The sequence below is a fragment of the Lacerta agilis genome, chromosome 3 (assembly GCF_009819535.1).
Source record: "Lacerta agilis isolate rLacAgi1 chromosome 3, rLacAgi1.pri, whole genome shotgun sequence".
NCBI lineage: Eukaryota > Metazoa > Chordata > Lepidosauria > Squamata > Lacertidae > Lacerta > Lacerta agilis.
This window is the reverse complement of record NC_046314.1, coordinates 105,446,162-105,460,653: the sequence shown is the minus strand read 5'-3', so window position 1 is coordinate 105,460,653 and position 14,492 is coordinate 105,446,162. Positions and strand designations below refer to the sequence as shown.

The 14,492-nt window shown below is 42.9% G+C and overlaps 1 protein-coding gene across 1 annotated transcript in view; it reads left to right on the top strand.

Annotated features, from left to right (window-relative positions):
- NRXN1 (neurexin 1) overlaps positions 1–14,492 on the top strand; it is a 933,637-nt gene that overhangs the window by 404,292 nt on the left and 514,853 nt on the right. The window contains 1 exon segment of the mRNA XM_033145071.1: positions 8,436–8,874. Within this exon segment, the coding sequence (XP_033000962.1) occupies positions 8,436–8,874 (439 nt within the window).

The window sequence follows — 14,492 nt, the reverse complement described above, 5'->3', positions numbered from 1 at the left end:
AGTCGCTTTGAGGCTTTTTCTTTTGGCTAAACGGACTGATAGGTGTAATTGATAGTACAGTGGAAGCTCAGTTGTCAAACACTTTGGAAGTCGAATGTTTCGGCTTTTGAATGCTGACAACCCGGAAGTGAATGCTTTTCGAACGCGCCTCGGAAGTCGAATGGCTTCCGGGGCTCGTTTCTCCATTTTTTCAATGGGTTTTGCCAGCCGGCAATTGCGCCTCAGTTGTCGAACGTTTCGAAAGTCGAACGGTCTTCCGGAATGGATTACGTTTGACAACCAAAGTTCCACTGTAACAATATACCCGCTTTATTGTTTGAGAGTTTTGTTTTTAGATGGATGTGTGTGTCGCGGGCCCTTCGCCCTGTACAGCCCACCCCCGGACGTTTTACGGTCTATGAGTGCTGCACCAACGACAAACAGTCCCCAGCTGCAGCCCTTCAGACTACTAGCTGGATCCTGCTTACTTCATTCACCACAGACGAGGATATTGTGAACTAAAAAGTTGTTTATTGAGTACAAAGCTTGTGGTTGCTGATAAATAAAAGGTTGTTCAAGAAGCTTATAACAGTTGTCCTATACCGGCCTAATACCTCTAAATGTTACCGGCCTAATACCTCTAATAGTTAACTAAATATCAATAACAACACGTTTCACAATCTCTTTATCCTCTCTGCTAACTTCCACCTAAGACTCTAAACTCCCAGCTCTATCTCTTGACTCACACTTCAACTCCCCGCACTTAACTCCTCCTGCCCACACTTCAATTCCAACTCTAACTCTAACTCACTGCCCACTGGGAGGGGTGTTTTATACCCAGGCTAAGCCCGCCCCTGAGGGTTCTAACTGTCAGAAAAAATTAACCCCTACCTGGCATAGGGCTAGTTCTCCACATACCTCCCTCCTTTTTAGGTTTGTATCAGAGGAGTTACTAGCCAAAGTATCCCTCTGATACAAACAACATTTTTAAACATTAACATAAACAATACATTTTATAACTCTTACCTATATTACCTAACTATAGCATAAACAGTTACATCTTCAGTAAAAGTACATATAGTTGTGAACATTATATACAATAGTTCATGCAGCATTAGGCCTTTATTGCAAGAAAAGTCGTAACTGTCCATTTTAACCTTTGTCTTTGGGTCTTCGTGATAAGGCGTCTGCGATGATGTTTAGGAACCTTTCACGCTCCTTATCGTCCTTACCCGTCGCAAGAAGTATCTTTCTCTGGGCACCAGTCTTTTCTCTGCCATACGTGATGGGATGTAAGCTGTCTTCCTTGGCCAGATGACACAGTCCCATTCCGATCCCTGCACTCGAGGCGTCTGTAACGATTGTGGATCCCAAGCTGGGTAGAGTCTTTGTTTCTCAGGGTCAAAAGCTCTCTTAGTTCAACCTCTCCCTCCTTCAGGTTCTCTGTTAAATGTTTAAGCTCGCAGACTTGTACACACATCTCCAGGTCATCATAAGCTGCATATAAACTGGTTGTCTGGCTTTTAAATGCACTGGGAACTATTTTCAGAAGTTTGTGGATGTCTTCTTTTTTAATCAGCTTGCTGAAGCTTTCTAGACAAGCGTGATCACTTAATAAAAGTAAGCTAAAAAGCTTTGATTGCTTATTGCGCATAGCAATCTCCCTTGTTGTCAGTTCATCTTTGGTCTGTATTGATTTATCAGTTCCCACTTCGAGCAATTTTAAGACTACTTTTGTATGTCTTTGACGTGGTAGCCCTGTTAATGCTGTGTAACCACATTCATTTTGGACATTTATTTGTGTTGCATGAGCAGCAGGGTACCCATCCTCCCACCACACAATCTCTAGTGTAGGAAACACTTTCACTTTCATATAAAGTCGATAGGCCCCCATGCCAGCTATAACTTCCAGTACGTCTTTCTTTCTATCTTTCCAACTGATGAATGGTTTATCGTAACTATGACTAGTTGATCTAACTGATCTCACAGATAGGTCACTGGTCATATTGCAGGTAGACACTCCTTTACCAATATCACAGGCTTTTTCAACAACGTGACTACTGTAGTCTAGATTGGGTTCATGGTTTAGTGACTGGGTTGGGTTTATCATATTCTTATGCATGACCCGCCTCCCTTCACCATGCTGAATTATATTGTTTATATCATTCATTTTTGAAATGATCTTACAAGGACCTTCCCATGTCAGTTGTAACTTGTCACTGTTTACTGGTCTGATTAATAAAATATCTTGTCCTGGCTCAAAAGATCTCTCATGTGCTTTTTTGTCATACCAAACTTTCTGTTTGTGTGGAGCAACCTTACACTGTTCTCCTGCCAGTTCTAGTGATCGTTTGAGAGTGTTTTGCATTTTAAAAAGGTAGTCAACTACATTCTCAGAATCCCCAACTGGCCGTCCTTCCCGATTAAATCTTAATAAATCTAGGGGACCCTTGGTTTTTCTTCCAAACAGTAATTCAAAGGGACTACTGGTGATATGCTTTATCCCACACCTCACCCACAAACGCTGCATCAGTTTAGAGGTAAATGAGGCTCCAAGGTCTGTCACGATCTGTTCTGCAAACCCTAGCCGACACATATAACTTATTAGAGCTGAAGCCACTGTTTCAGTCTCTAGGTTTCGTAACGTTATTTGCTTGCCCATCCCAGGCCAAAAGAAATTTTGGGATACCCTTTGTTTGGTTCTGGTGATTCCCAAGTGACCTCCAAATATACTGCCATGTGCATGTTGTATTATTTTGGTTCTAAATTCCGTAGGTACTATCAGTTGCCTGTGGATCTCATTACCCCCTCTATTAGGCTTTAAAAGAATCTCTCTGTATAGCAACCCATTATTGACTATAAACCGCTCCGGGCTTTCAGGGGTTAATACTGTATTCACGGCTGTGGCTTGAAAATATTTCTGTAAATCTGTATCTAGTTTCTGCTTGGCTGCAAAACTAGCTGCTTGACTATTTGTAACTGGTATTATACTTGTATCTTGTGTCAGTTCAACAATTGTATCAGGCCTTTCCTCCTGAGGTAACTGTCGCAGTTTTTGTGCCCTAGTTATCACAAATGCACTCTGTACATGGTCAAGTAGATCCCACCCAATTAACATTGGAGCTGGGATTTCTGGCGAAACTGCTACTTGCCATTCTCCAGACCATTGTTTATATGTCAGATTAACTAGTGCTACTGGCAAGGTTTCTGGCTGTTTTGATATTCCTTTTAAACTGATTGTTTTGCCTTTAATAAAGTCTTCTGGCTTTAACAAATCAGGATGTACAATACTAATCTGAGACCCTGTGTCTTTTAAGCCTTTATATGGTTTACCATTCACCCAAATTTCTTCTCCTGTTTTGTGTAATAACATGTCATCTTGTTGAATTATATAGCACCTCACAACTTGGGCCACTGGTAACTCATCAGCCTCTGACTGGGCCTCGGTTGCCGTGGCAACCACGTTGGCAGTTGGCTCTGTCTCCACAGTTTGGACACAATATGTCTGCTTCTGAGGGATATTATTTGCACTCTTAGTTCTGATTTCAGTTCTACAGTCCAGTTGTCTATGGCCTTTTTTCCCACATTGCCAACAGATTAATTCAGGCCTTTTACCCTCACTATATTTATTTACTTTTCCCTCAGTCCCCCCCGTTGTCATAGGCGTGTTATGGGGAACATTTGCATTGGCGGGAAACATTTTCTTGGCAGTTTCTGTGGTAAACTTTGTGGACTGTTGCATTCTCTTAAACTTATTTGTTTCCCACTGTTTGTCCTTATATTTTGGGGCATCATAAGCGTGTTCTCGGATTTCATTTATTTCATCTGCCAGATTAGCAGCTTCCAGGATGGTTTTAGGGCGTCTTTCTTTAATTAAATACTTCAAATGACTATTAATCGTGTCATAAAATTGTTCTAATGCAATCACCTCTTTTATTTTCGCCACAGAATCAGCACCCTCCTGTTCTAGCCACTTGTTTAAATAATTTGTAGTTTTAGCTCCTAGTTGAGCAAATGTTTCCTCACGCACCTTTTTTATTGTTCTAAACTTTTGTCTCAGTTGTTCTGCAGTAATTCCGAATCTAACATAAACCAACTGTTTAAATGCTTCAAAATCTTTAGATTGATCAGATGGCATTTGAGAATAAATCTCTGTTAATGTTCCACTAATACGAGCTCTCAGTATTTGCATTTTCTCCTCATCTTTTACTTCAAAATCTTCGCAAGCCCTCTCAAAAGAAATGATAAACGCTTCAGGATCGTCTTTATCTCTGAAGTCAGGGAATCTTTTTAAATCCACCCTGCTAGGATTTTGTGTGGAACTATTGTTGTTGTTTCTATTTTCTACAGCTGATAATTCAAGTCTTTTCATTTCTAATAAATATTCTCTTTCCTCCCTTTCTCTTTCTCTCTCAATAGTTAAAGTCATTTCTTTCTCTTTCAGTTCTCTCTCTTTTGCCTCAGCTTGTAACTTTAAGGTCATTTCTTTCTCTTTCAGTTCTCTCGCCTCTCTTTCTCTCTCAATAGTTAAGGTCATTTCTTTTTCTTTCAGTGCCATTGCCTCTCTTTCTCTCTCTCTCTCAATATTTAATTCTCTCTCTTTTGCCTCAGCTTGTAACTTTAATTCTCTCTCTTTTGCTTCAGCTTGTAACTTGGCTAGTTCGATTTTCAAATTATATTCCTTCTCAAGTTTCCATTTTTCAAATTCCTCTGAGGCTTTAAAACTAGTCCCCTCAGTAGGATTTTTGTTAACTGTTTCAGAACTGGTTTCCTCAATCTGGGAAACCCCATTTTCTTCTTCAGAGCTTTCTACTTGTGAGTCCCTAAGAGCTGTTTTAGTCTTTCTAGGTGGCATTTTCTATTTATTTGGTGGTATTATTTCTGTACTTAAATCAAGGATGTTTCAGTTAAACTATTTCTTCAGGCTCAGTTTCCACAGTTTAGGTCCAAAGTCACGCCTAAAGTTACCTCAGTGCACTTTATCCAGCGTACTTTTCCGACCTCTCACTATAAACCTTTCTGCCTGAAATAGTTTTAAACGCAAAGTATCTTTGTAATTCTCTCACAATCTCACAGTCTTAGGCGCTATCACACCACACCCTAGGGCCAGGTAATTCCTCTCTGAATTCCCCTTCTCCCTTTCCAGGTGTATGCGATCCCCCTTCCTGACTAGATTGTAGAGTCTCACAGAAGTTTGCTTAAATCCTCTTTAAGCCTCACACTTCACACAATGCGTCACCCTTAAATCTTTCTTGTACCTTGGCACTTCTTGCCAACACTTTAGATCTTTGATCTCAATGTGACCACCACTTTATGACAATCTTTCGTCCCGACGCTGCCACCACTTTAATGTCGCGGGCCCTTCGCCCTGTACAGCCCACCCCCGGACGTTTTACGGTCTATGAGTGCTGCACCAACGACAAACAGTCCCCAGCTGCAGCCCTTCAGACTACTAGCTGGATCCTGCTTACTTCATTCACCACAGACGAGGATATTGTGAACTAAAAAGTTGTTTATTGAGTACAAAGCTTGTGGTTGCTGATAAATAAAAGGTTGTTCAAGAAGCTTATAACAGTTGTCCTATACCGGCCTAATACCTCTAAATGTTACCGGCCTAATACCTCTAATAGTTAACTAAATATCAATAACAACACGTTTCACAATCTCTTTATCCTCTCTGCTAACTTCCACCTAAGACTCTAAACTCCCAGCTCTATCTCTTGACTCACACTTCAACTCCCCGCACTTAACTCCTCCTGCCCACACTTCAATTCCAACTCTAACTCTAACTCACTGCCCACTGGGAGGGGTGTTTTATACCCAGGCTAAGCCCGCCCCTGAGGGTTCTAACTGTCAGAAAAAATTAACCCCTACCTGGCATAGGGCTAGTTCTCCACAGTGTGTACCAGTGTTCCGGAGAACTTGAGTCAGGGGTTGAACAAGACGTACAAAAAGTAATATAGAGTGAATGACCCTTCCCCAAAGCGATGGCCCTCCCCATCCCATGTTCTCCACAAGCGAAGGACCACAGCATTATATTTAGAGAGCAATCATATGCACGAGAAGCTGGCATAAAGTTACACCAGATCCAAACCCCATTCAGCAGCTGGGCTGCTGCTCTGTCAAAGCTTGGCAGAAGGGAAACAAGCCTTTTGAAAAGTGTTCTATGCCAAGTCACGTGATCAAGCTAAATGGCCTTAAGATCCAGCCTAAGTCATGCCTCTCTGGTCCTGCCACACTCTGCCCCCCACCCCACAACACCCTTTCTAGTGGCTTAGGCTCAGCTGGCTGAGACCTGGCAGACCTGCGATGAGCAGATTACCGGTATAATCGCACCTCTTTGGCGGAGCTGAGTTAGGGTGTTACTTGGTGGCAGCAAACCAGCCACGGCTTATTTGCTAGCAAAATCAACTGTGCAGGAATAGGTCCATTGTAGCTGTAGGTCTACAGGCTATCATTTGTTACACGGATAGTTTTGATTGTGTAGAGAACTTTGTCTTGGTGGGAAGTACAGTGACAGCTTTTCAGCAGCCTCTATGAAGGGGCATGACATGTGCACCAGCCCTACAACAGTGCTGTGAATTGCAGGACGTTATTTTTTGTGGTGAACCCACATCCATGGAACTCCTTGCCTGTCGTCACCCACGAGTGCAGCCAGTGTTTTCAGAAAGTGTTTTCAGTGCCAGTGTTTTCAGAAAGCTGCTTCTAGTGGCTTTGTAGGGAATGATTTGCTGCTGTTTTTATATACTACATTTTATCAAACTACCCATTTGAATGGAGTTTCGGGAGGCGTTGTTTTATTTTGCTGCGGTCATTATACTCTGCCTTTAGTATATAATGTGCTTTGAAAGAATTCCTATTTGGGAAGGCGATGTATCCATGTTTTAAAATAACCCAAAATGGATGAGGTGTCAGGTCACCTACCTTCTAATAGGGCTCAAACTTCTCATAGGTATGGATTATTTGTATTGAGCAAAGGGTGAGCTTAAATGTAGATGTGAAGGGGACTTATTCAGATTACTCAGATTTTATGTTAAAAAGCCATTCTTTTTACTTGTGGGGTTTTTTTCCCTCCCAAGCTGCCAAAATGCCTATTTATTTTTGTTATGCGCGATAATTTGGAATAAATTATTACCACGGCATTCAAGGTATTAGCATAGCTTACAGAGAACAAAGGTAAAACATAGCTAAAACAACTCATTACAGTATTTTTAATCAATTTTGAAAAATGCTCATGACCCAATCATATGTAATCTTCTTCTGAAATCCCACTGAGGTTTTCTTAATTTGCTTCTGCTTGTCTGTATGCTTTCCTCCTAGTGCCCACAAACTCTGGGCAATGGCAGGGTAGGAAGAGATCTTACTACATCAATGTTCTTTCAGGGTGATGTTCTACCAATGCACAAGCGTTTTATATACTTCAAAATGGCCAACGAGGCTTTTGGATAGTTATTGGGACCATTTGCATGAGGCAGAGAGAACCTATGTATACAGAACAACAAATGCACAGAGGGCTCCTGTGCTTACGGGGTGTTGAGGGTGAAATATTATTATTATTATTATTATTATTATTATTATTATTATTATTATTACATAGCTGTTGAATCAGAAGTTGCAGTCTTTTATTGGGGGGTGGTTGGGAATAAGGCAGTGAAACCAGTACATACATTGGTACCTCGGGTTTCAAACATAATCCATTCCGGAAGTCCATTCGATTTCCGAAACCTGTCCGACTTTCAAGGCGCGTTCGAAAACCGAGACATTTACTTCTGGGTTATCGGCGTTCGAGTTCTGAAACATTTGGCTATGGACAAAACAAAATAAAAAAATCTTTCCAGTAGCACCTTGGAGACCAACTAAGTTTGTTCTTGGTATGAGCTTTCATGTGCATGCATGTATCTGAAGAAGTGTGCATGCACACAAAAGCTCATACCAAGAACAAACTTAGTTGGTCTCTAAGGTGCTACTGGAAAGATTTTTTTATTTTGTTTTGACTATGGCAGACCAACACGGCTACCCACCTGTAACATTTGACTATGGAGGCATTCAAAAACCGAGGTACTACTGTACTTCCATCATTGCAGGATGGAGGGAAGAGGTGGGTGCTGAAATATACCTCAATGGATGGTTGGATGATGGCCAAAGGGTTGGAAGACTCAATGAAACTTTGCTGAGGTTTGACACCAAGCTGCAGCATCAAAACTGTAGCGAGAATATCTGAGCTGCATACAGACTTTTAAAGTCTGGATGCAGGAGACAACTTGAGGAGTGGGGAGAGGGCAACGTGGATATTTAACATGGGTCTTCATAAGAGCATGGCTGGTCCTGATAACATGAGGTTTTGTAAAATGTGTGCAGCTTTTATTGATTTTTTAAAAATGGAATTACAGAAGTTAGCATTCAATCTTGCTTGTACAGTTAAATTCATTCCAGTAACTGCTGTTCTTTGCTTGCAGGTTGTATACAAAAACAATGATGTGCGGCTGGAACTGTCTCGACTTGCCAAACAAGGAGATCCTAAGATGAAGATCCACGGTGTGGTAGCATTTAAATGTGAAAATGTGGCAACCTTGGATCCAATCACTTTTGAAACACCAGAATCTTTTATCTCTTTGCCAAAGTGGAACGCCAAGAAAACGGGCTCAATATCATTTGATTTCCGCACCACCGAGCCAAATGGGCTGATACTTTTTAGCCACGGCAAACCACGGCATCAGAAAGATGCTAAACACCCACAAATGGTCAAAGTTGACTTCTTTGCTATTGAGATGCTTGATGGCCACCTCTACCTGCTGCTGGACATGGGTTCTGGTACAATTAAAACAAAAGCTTTGCAAAAGAAGGTGAATGACGGTGAATGGTACCACGTTGACTTCCAGAGAGACGGACGATCTGGTAAGTTTGGGTTTACCCTTCTGTGTATCTATATATATAAAAATGTTCCCATTGTGTGCACGGCGGACACCAATGTTCTCTGTAACCGCTGGACCAAAGCGCATCAAATTAGTACAAAGCGTAACATGACCACCAAGGAAGGATCTGGCATCATAAAAATTAAAAAAAAACCACACCTGTCATGCCTAAAATATAGAATAAAGGCAAAATAAAAATAAAAATTGGCGCACGCATTAGACATCACCAGAAAAACAGCGCCCTCTAGCGACGGCTATACTGGTACTGCAGGTACAAAAGCTAGACCTTGGCTCCACAATTTGATGTCATACCTGGTACTGCAGCTAATACAGCTTCCCCCTGGCTGAGCTCCGTCGGCCATTTGCAATATCACAAACTGGTAATTGAAAAGGGGTGCCGCAAAGAGGGTAACTGAAAATGGGGGGGGCAAAAAGAGGGTAATTGAAAATGGGGGGGAGGGTAATTGAAAACGAGGGAGGCGAAAATCAGGTAATTGAAAACAGGGAGGTGCCGCAAACTAAATCAATACAATCATTAAAAAAAACAATTAAAAAAACCCACAGCAATGTGTGGCCAGGTCATCTAGTTATAGATAAAATACCAAGGGCATTGTGTGTTGCAATTGCTATTACAATAAAGTGACATCCTCTGAAGTCATTATGACAGGTGCAGGTGCTGCATCAAAAAAAACACAGCACCCCTGAATCTCAGTCTCTCTCTCTCTCTCTCCTTGGTAATGTCTTACTGTACTCCCACATTTCCTTGTCCCTGCAAGCAGCACCTAGTGCAATGGAAGATGGCCATTGGAGACTTGGAACCATGATTTTGTAGCACTAGTCGTTGGCGAGGAGGAGGAAGACAAGAGATAGAACTCCTCTTTCCAGCGACAGCCATTTGTTTGCTGTAGAGCCTTTTTTTCTCTCACCCCGCTTGCAATTGATTTGGCTCTGGCAATTAATCCAAAAAGCTATTAGTCAGAAGAATACGTTAGTCTGTGTTGCAATATTTCTCCTAACAACGACAGTGCGCTTCCAAGCCAAGTTTCTGCTAAGTGTAAAATGGAATGTGGTGATATATAACCATTGTGCTGCATAATAGGACTGCAATTTATGACATCACGGTGTTCTTGGAATTTATAGTGCAAAGGCCAAATTGCATGTGATGGACAGTTCCAAGGTTCTCCTCACTGGTAGAATGTTAAGGAAGAGGCTTTAATAAAGAGTGGCTGAAATAAACGAGGGAGGATGAAATAAAAAGTGAATGACTGGCAGGCAGGAGAGGTGTCTTAACACTGCCCTTCTTGATATTTTATTCCCACTTAAGATTGCCTCCCCAAATGGCTTTTCCACTCCTGGGAGAAAACACTTGGGCTCTTTGATTTACCCTTCTCTTCTTTTACTTTACCTTTTCCTGCCACTCTGGGTATCTTAAATTGTATGTCTGCAGTAATAATAATAATAATAATAATAATAATAATAATAATAATAATAATAATGATGATAATAATTTTTTATTTATACCCTGCCCTTCCCCGCCAAACTGGGCTCAGGGCAGCTAACACCAATAAAATCACAACAAAAACATAAAACATAGAACCCGTGTTCTTCAATTTTTTATACAGTACCTGGATTTTTTGGGCCACAGCAGCATTGGTTCTTATATGACTAAATTATACTCAGAACAGATCCATTGAAATAACGGGTTGTATTCAACACAGTGCTAAGGAGTGAGTGCAAGCATTTGCACTCCTTTACTCCTCCCCCTGTGTGCTGTTCTGGGATTCCCCTGACATTCTGGAGCAGATTGGGTTTTTTTTGAGGCCTTGTTGTACTAGAGGGAACCTAGAATAAGGATTTTGACAGCCTCCCTCAGCATTTTGACTATACTTATACCCGACGCGGTATAAGTATAAGGGGACACGGGTGGCGCTGTGGGTTAAACCACAGAGTCTAGGGCTTGCTGATCAGAAGGTTGGAGGTTCGAATCCCCGCAATGGGGTGAGCTCCCGTTGCTCGGTCCCAGCTCCTGCCAACCTAGCAGTTCGAAAGCACGTCAAAGTGCAAGTAGATAAAAAGGTACTGCTCTGGCGGGAAGGTAAACACCATTTCCGTGTGCTGCTCTGGTTCTCCAGAAGCGGCTTAGTCATGTTGGCTACATGAACCGGAAGCTGTACGCCGGCTCCCTCTGCCAGTAATGCGAGATGAGCGCTGCAACCCCAGAGTCGGACACAACTGGACCTAATGGTCAGGGGTCCCTTTACCTTTACCTACACCTGATAGATTACACAGAAATCTAGGGCCTCCATCTTCTTCTGGAGATGTGCTGAGCCTGGAGAAACTTCAGGTCATATGCTATAGGCTTGTCCTATCATAATTCTACTCTGCAAATGCTTTGGAAGGCTTAGATGACGCAACAAGCAGGAAGCTAGACAATAACTTTATTGTCTCCTTCCAACAAGAACAGAATGGCAATGGGAAACTCCTGAGTCTCCATGCCCCCCCCCCAACATACAACTGTGTCCAGTGCCATCAAGTGGCTAAACTATATAATGACACAATTTAGGCTAAACCTTCACAGCTATTAAAAAAAAAAAAACACTCTTAAAATGCTCTGCAGAAAACCGTTGTAAAGCTCACTGTTGAAAATATCACTGAGTTATGATTTCAGCTCTACAGCGCCATCTGGTGTTACAACGCATTTATAACGCTGCATTTTGACTAATGTTGCTGAATCCCTGGTTAGTAGAATAGCGAACAAGCTTTGTTATCGATACGGCCATCATATGTTCATCTCTTCCCCTAATTTGGAAAGAATGCACCATCTCTATATGGGGATATATGTCAAAAACAGTAGCTGTTGCAAGCTGCTATGAAAGCTAAACACTTTGCCCTCTAGCAGTGGAAATCATCAACCCCACACATGTCAAAACCTTGACAGGGAACCTTCTGTGGCTTATAGCGAAATAGCATATAGCTTTTAATTACTGTGAGGCTAGCACCAATTTCAGCAGGATCTGACCAAAACTCCCAGAGCATGTTTTTTCATTTGTTTTGTATTTCCAGGCCTCTCAATTGGCTCACCACACCTTCTCTTCATCCCTATTTTTACTTCTACTTTTACATTTCCTTCTCTCTTACTCTCTCTCTTACTGTGCTTCTCATTCCTCCCACCTGCTACTGTGGGAGTTTGGGTCATGGCAGGATGCTGAGGTTAGGTTTTGGGAGGATGGGTCCTTGCTGTCGTTTGCTTTCTGTTAATAAAGTAGTGATGAACCCCACATGAACTCCAAAACTACAAAGAGCATTATAGCACCTTTAAATACAGGTTTTTGTTTTTTGTTTTTTGTTTTTTAAAAAGGATGTTATGGCATGAGCTGTTGTGGGAAAGAGCCAATATTATTTAAAGCACCCTGGAAATTTTAGATCTAAACCAAAGTTTAGTGTTGCATGCATAAGCTTGTTTCTCCCTTTGTCATCTCCTGCCATGGCTCTTTTCAACCAAATCACAGGGTTCTTTCACTCCACTCACCCTACCTAGAAACTGAGGTTAGGTTTAACAAGGGATGGAAGAAGAATTACAGTATGCAACACTAAACTTTGGTTTTGTGGTTTTATGTTAGCTCTTCTTTTGTTGAAAAGGACTAAGGGAAGTTTGGGCCATCATACCCTAGTGTTAGTAATGTCCAAAAAATCTTTTAGTATTTTACAGCAAAATGAACAAACACAGCTACTTTTCTGAAATTTGTCAGACTTCAGTTAAGAGTATCCACGAGAGCTGTTGCACTTTCCTGAACCCTGTTATGAATTACCAATCTGTTTCTTGCTGATCTACGTGCTGTTTCTCTTGTGACGTTTTACTGTTGCATATCTCTAGCTAGCCTGAAAAATCCACTACGGAGTGGTGCCCATAGATAAGAAAGAGCTGCGACATGTCTAAATAAGATTTCTTAATTTCCTTAACTCTTGGATGCTAGGTCAGCAGGCATGTTGAATTATTCCCGCCCCCTCCCCATTTTGCAACCGTTTCCGTCTTTCTGACCATTCCCGTAATTTGTAATATTGCTCCAAGTTACAGGATGGAGGGATGGATGGCCGTTCTCCTCTGCTTGAAATTTGATCTATTTTAGCCAAACACTTAAATCTTATTTACTTCAATACTAGAATAACTCAGAGCACGGCTGAATATTCTTCGGCAACCTTTAAATGTCACCTCAGGGCACACAAACTGCTGCAGAATTGCTCAGTCTGATACCACTCAGGCAATGCCAAAAGCTCCAAGTCTGTAACATGGTTTCTTACATCACCACTGCTGCTGCAGGTCCCCCAGAAGGGCAGCACCAGAGTTGTTCCAAATGTTCATGAAGTTTGCTATTTTTGATCTGAAAGCTGCCACTTTTTGGAGGATGAAAACAAAGCAAAAAAAAAAAAAACCCTACTACTCATCTGCTCATTTTTCCTTTCCTATTTACAGTTCCCGTCATCTGCTTGAGTGCCATTCCCCCCCCCCTTTGAAAACAAGTGTCCTCATTGCATGATCCTCTGCTGTGGAGTCCATAGTGAAAATAGAATCATAGAATTGTAGGCAGTGCTATTTTTCTAGAAAAAAAAGCGCTGGAACTCACCATGAACGCCTCCCTTGTTCTCTAAGTTCCAGTGAGTTCCAGCTGAAAAAAGCCCTGAGTGCTATCATATCACCCTTCAGCCTTCTCTTTTCAAGGCTAAACATGCCTAGCTCCTTCAACCTCTACTCTCCTAAGGCTTGGTTTCCAGACCCTTGGTCTTCTCGGTTGCTGTGCTGGCCCCAAGGGTTTGTCCATGAAGCGAGGTCCAAGTCCAGTCCTGGGTCTAGGGGTCCAAAGGAGGTCAGTCCGGCGGGGAGCGAGGCAGGGAGCAGGTCAAGGTCCAAGGCAGGTTCAGGCACAAGGTTGCAGGTTGAGCACACGCTTGCAACTATGTTGCTCACGCAACTTGGGCTGGGTCTGGCTGGCTTTTATCTGGCCCTATGCTTAGGGCCGCCCCGATCCTCTGGAGACTCGCCTCTCCTCCGGGCCTGGAGGCGAGCACTCCTCCTGCAGACACTTAACTCCCTTCGCCTCTCTGCCCTGAGCCTCTGTAGCTCAGGAGAGGCTGGTGGGTTACTGGACCCAGGGGATGCCTCAGCTTCCTCTGAAGAGGCTGGGAGTGGAGCACCTGCAGGCAATGGGTCCTCCCTCCCATCAGGAGCCAGAGCAGACTCTGCTGATGCCTGCACCTGGGGATCCAGCACAGGTGGGGATCCTTCAGGCTCAAGCCCTGGCCCCGGCTCAGCTGGTTCTGGAGGCGGGGAATCCTGTGCAGGCTGGGATCCCTCAGGTTCAGCATCAGAGTCTGACTCCCAGGCCATCACACCATCCCCCCTCCCAGGCCTCCCCCTCAACTGAGGGGCCGGACCAGGCTTGCTGGGGTAAGCTGCATGGAAATCACGGAGGCAGGCAGGTGCGTGGACGTTTTCCACTGGTTCCCATGAACGATCCTCAGGCCCATACCCCTTCCAGTCGATGAGGTATTGGAGCTTCCCCCTGCGGTATCGTGAGTCGAGAATGCGCTCTACCTCGTACTCAG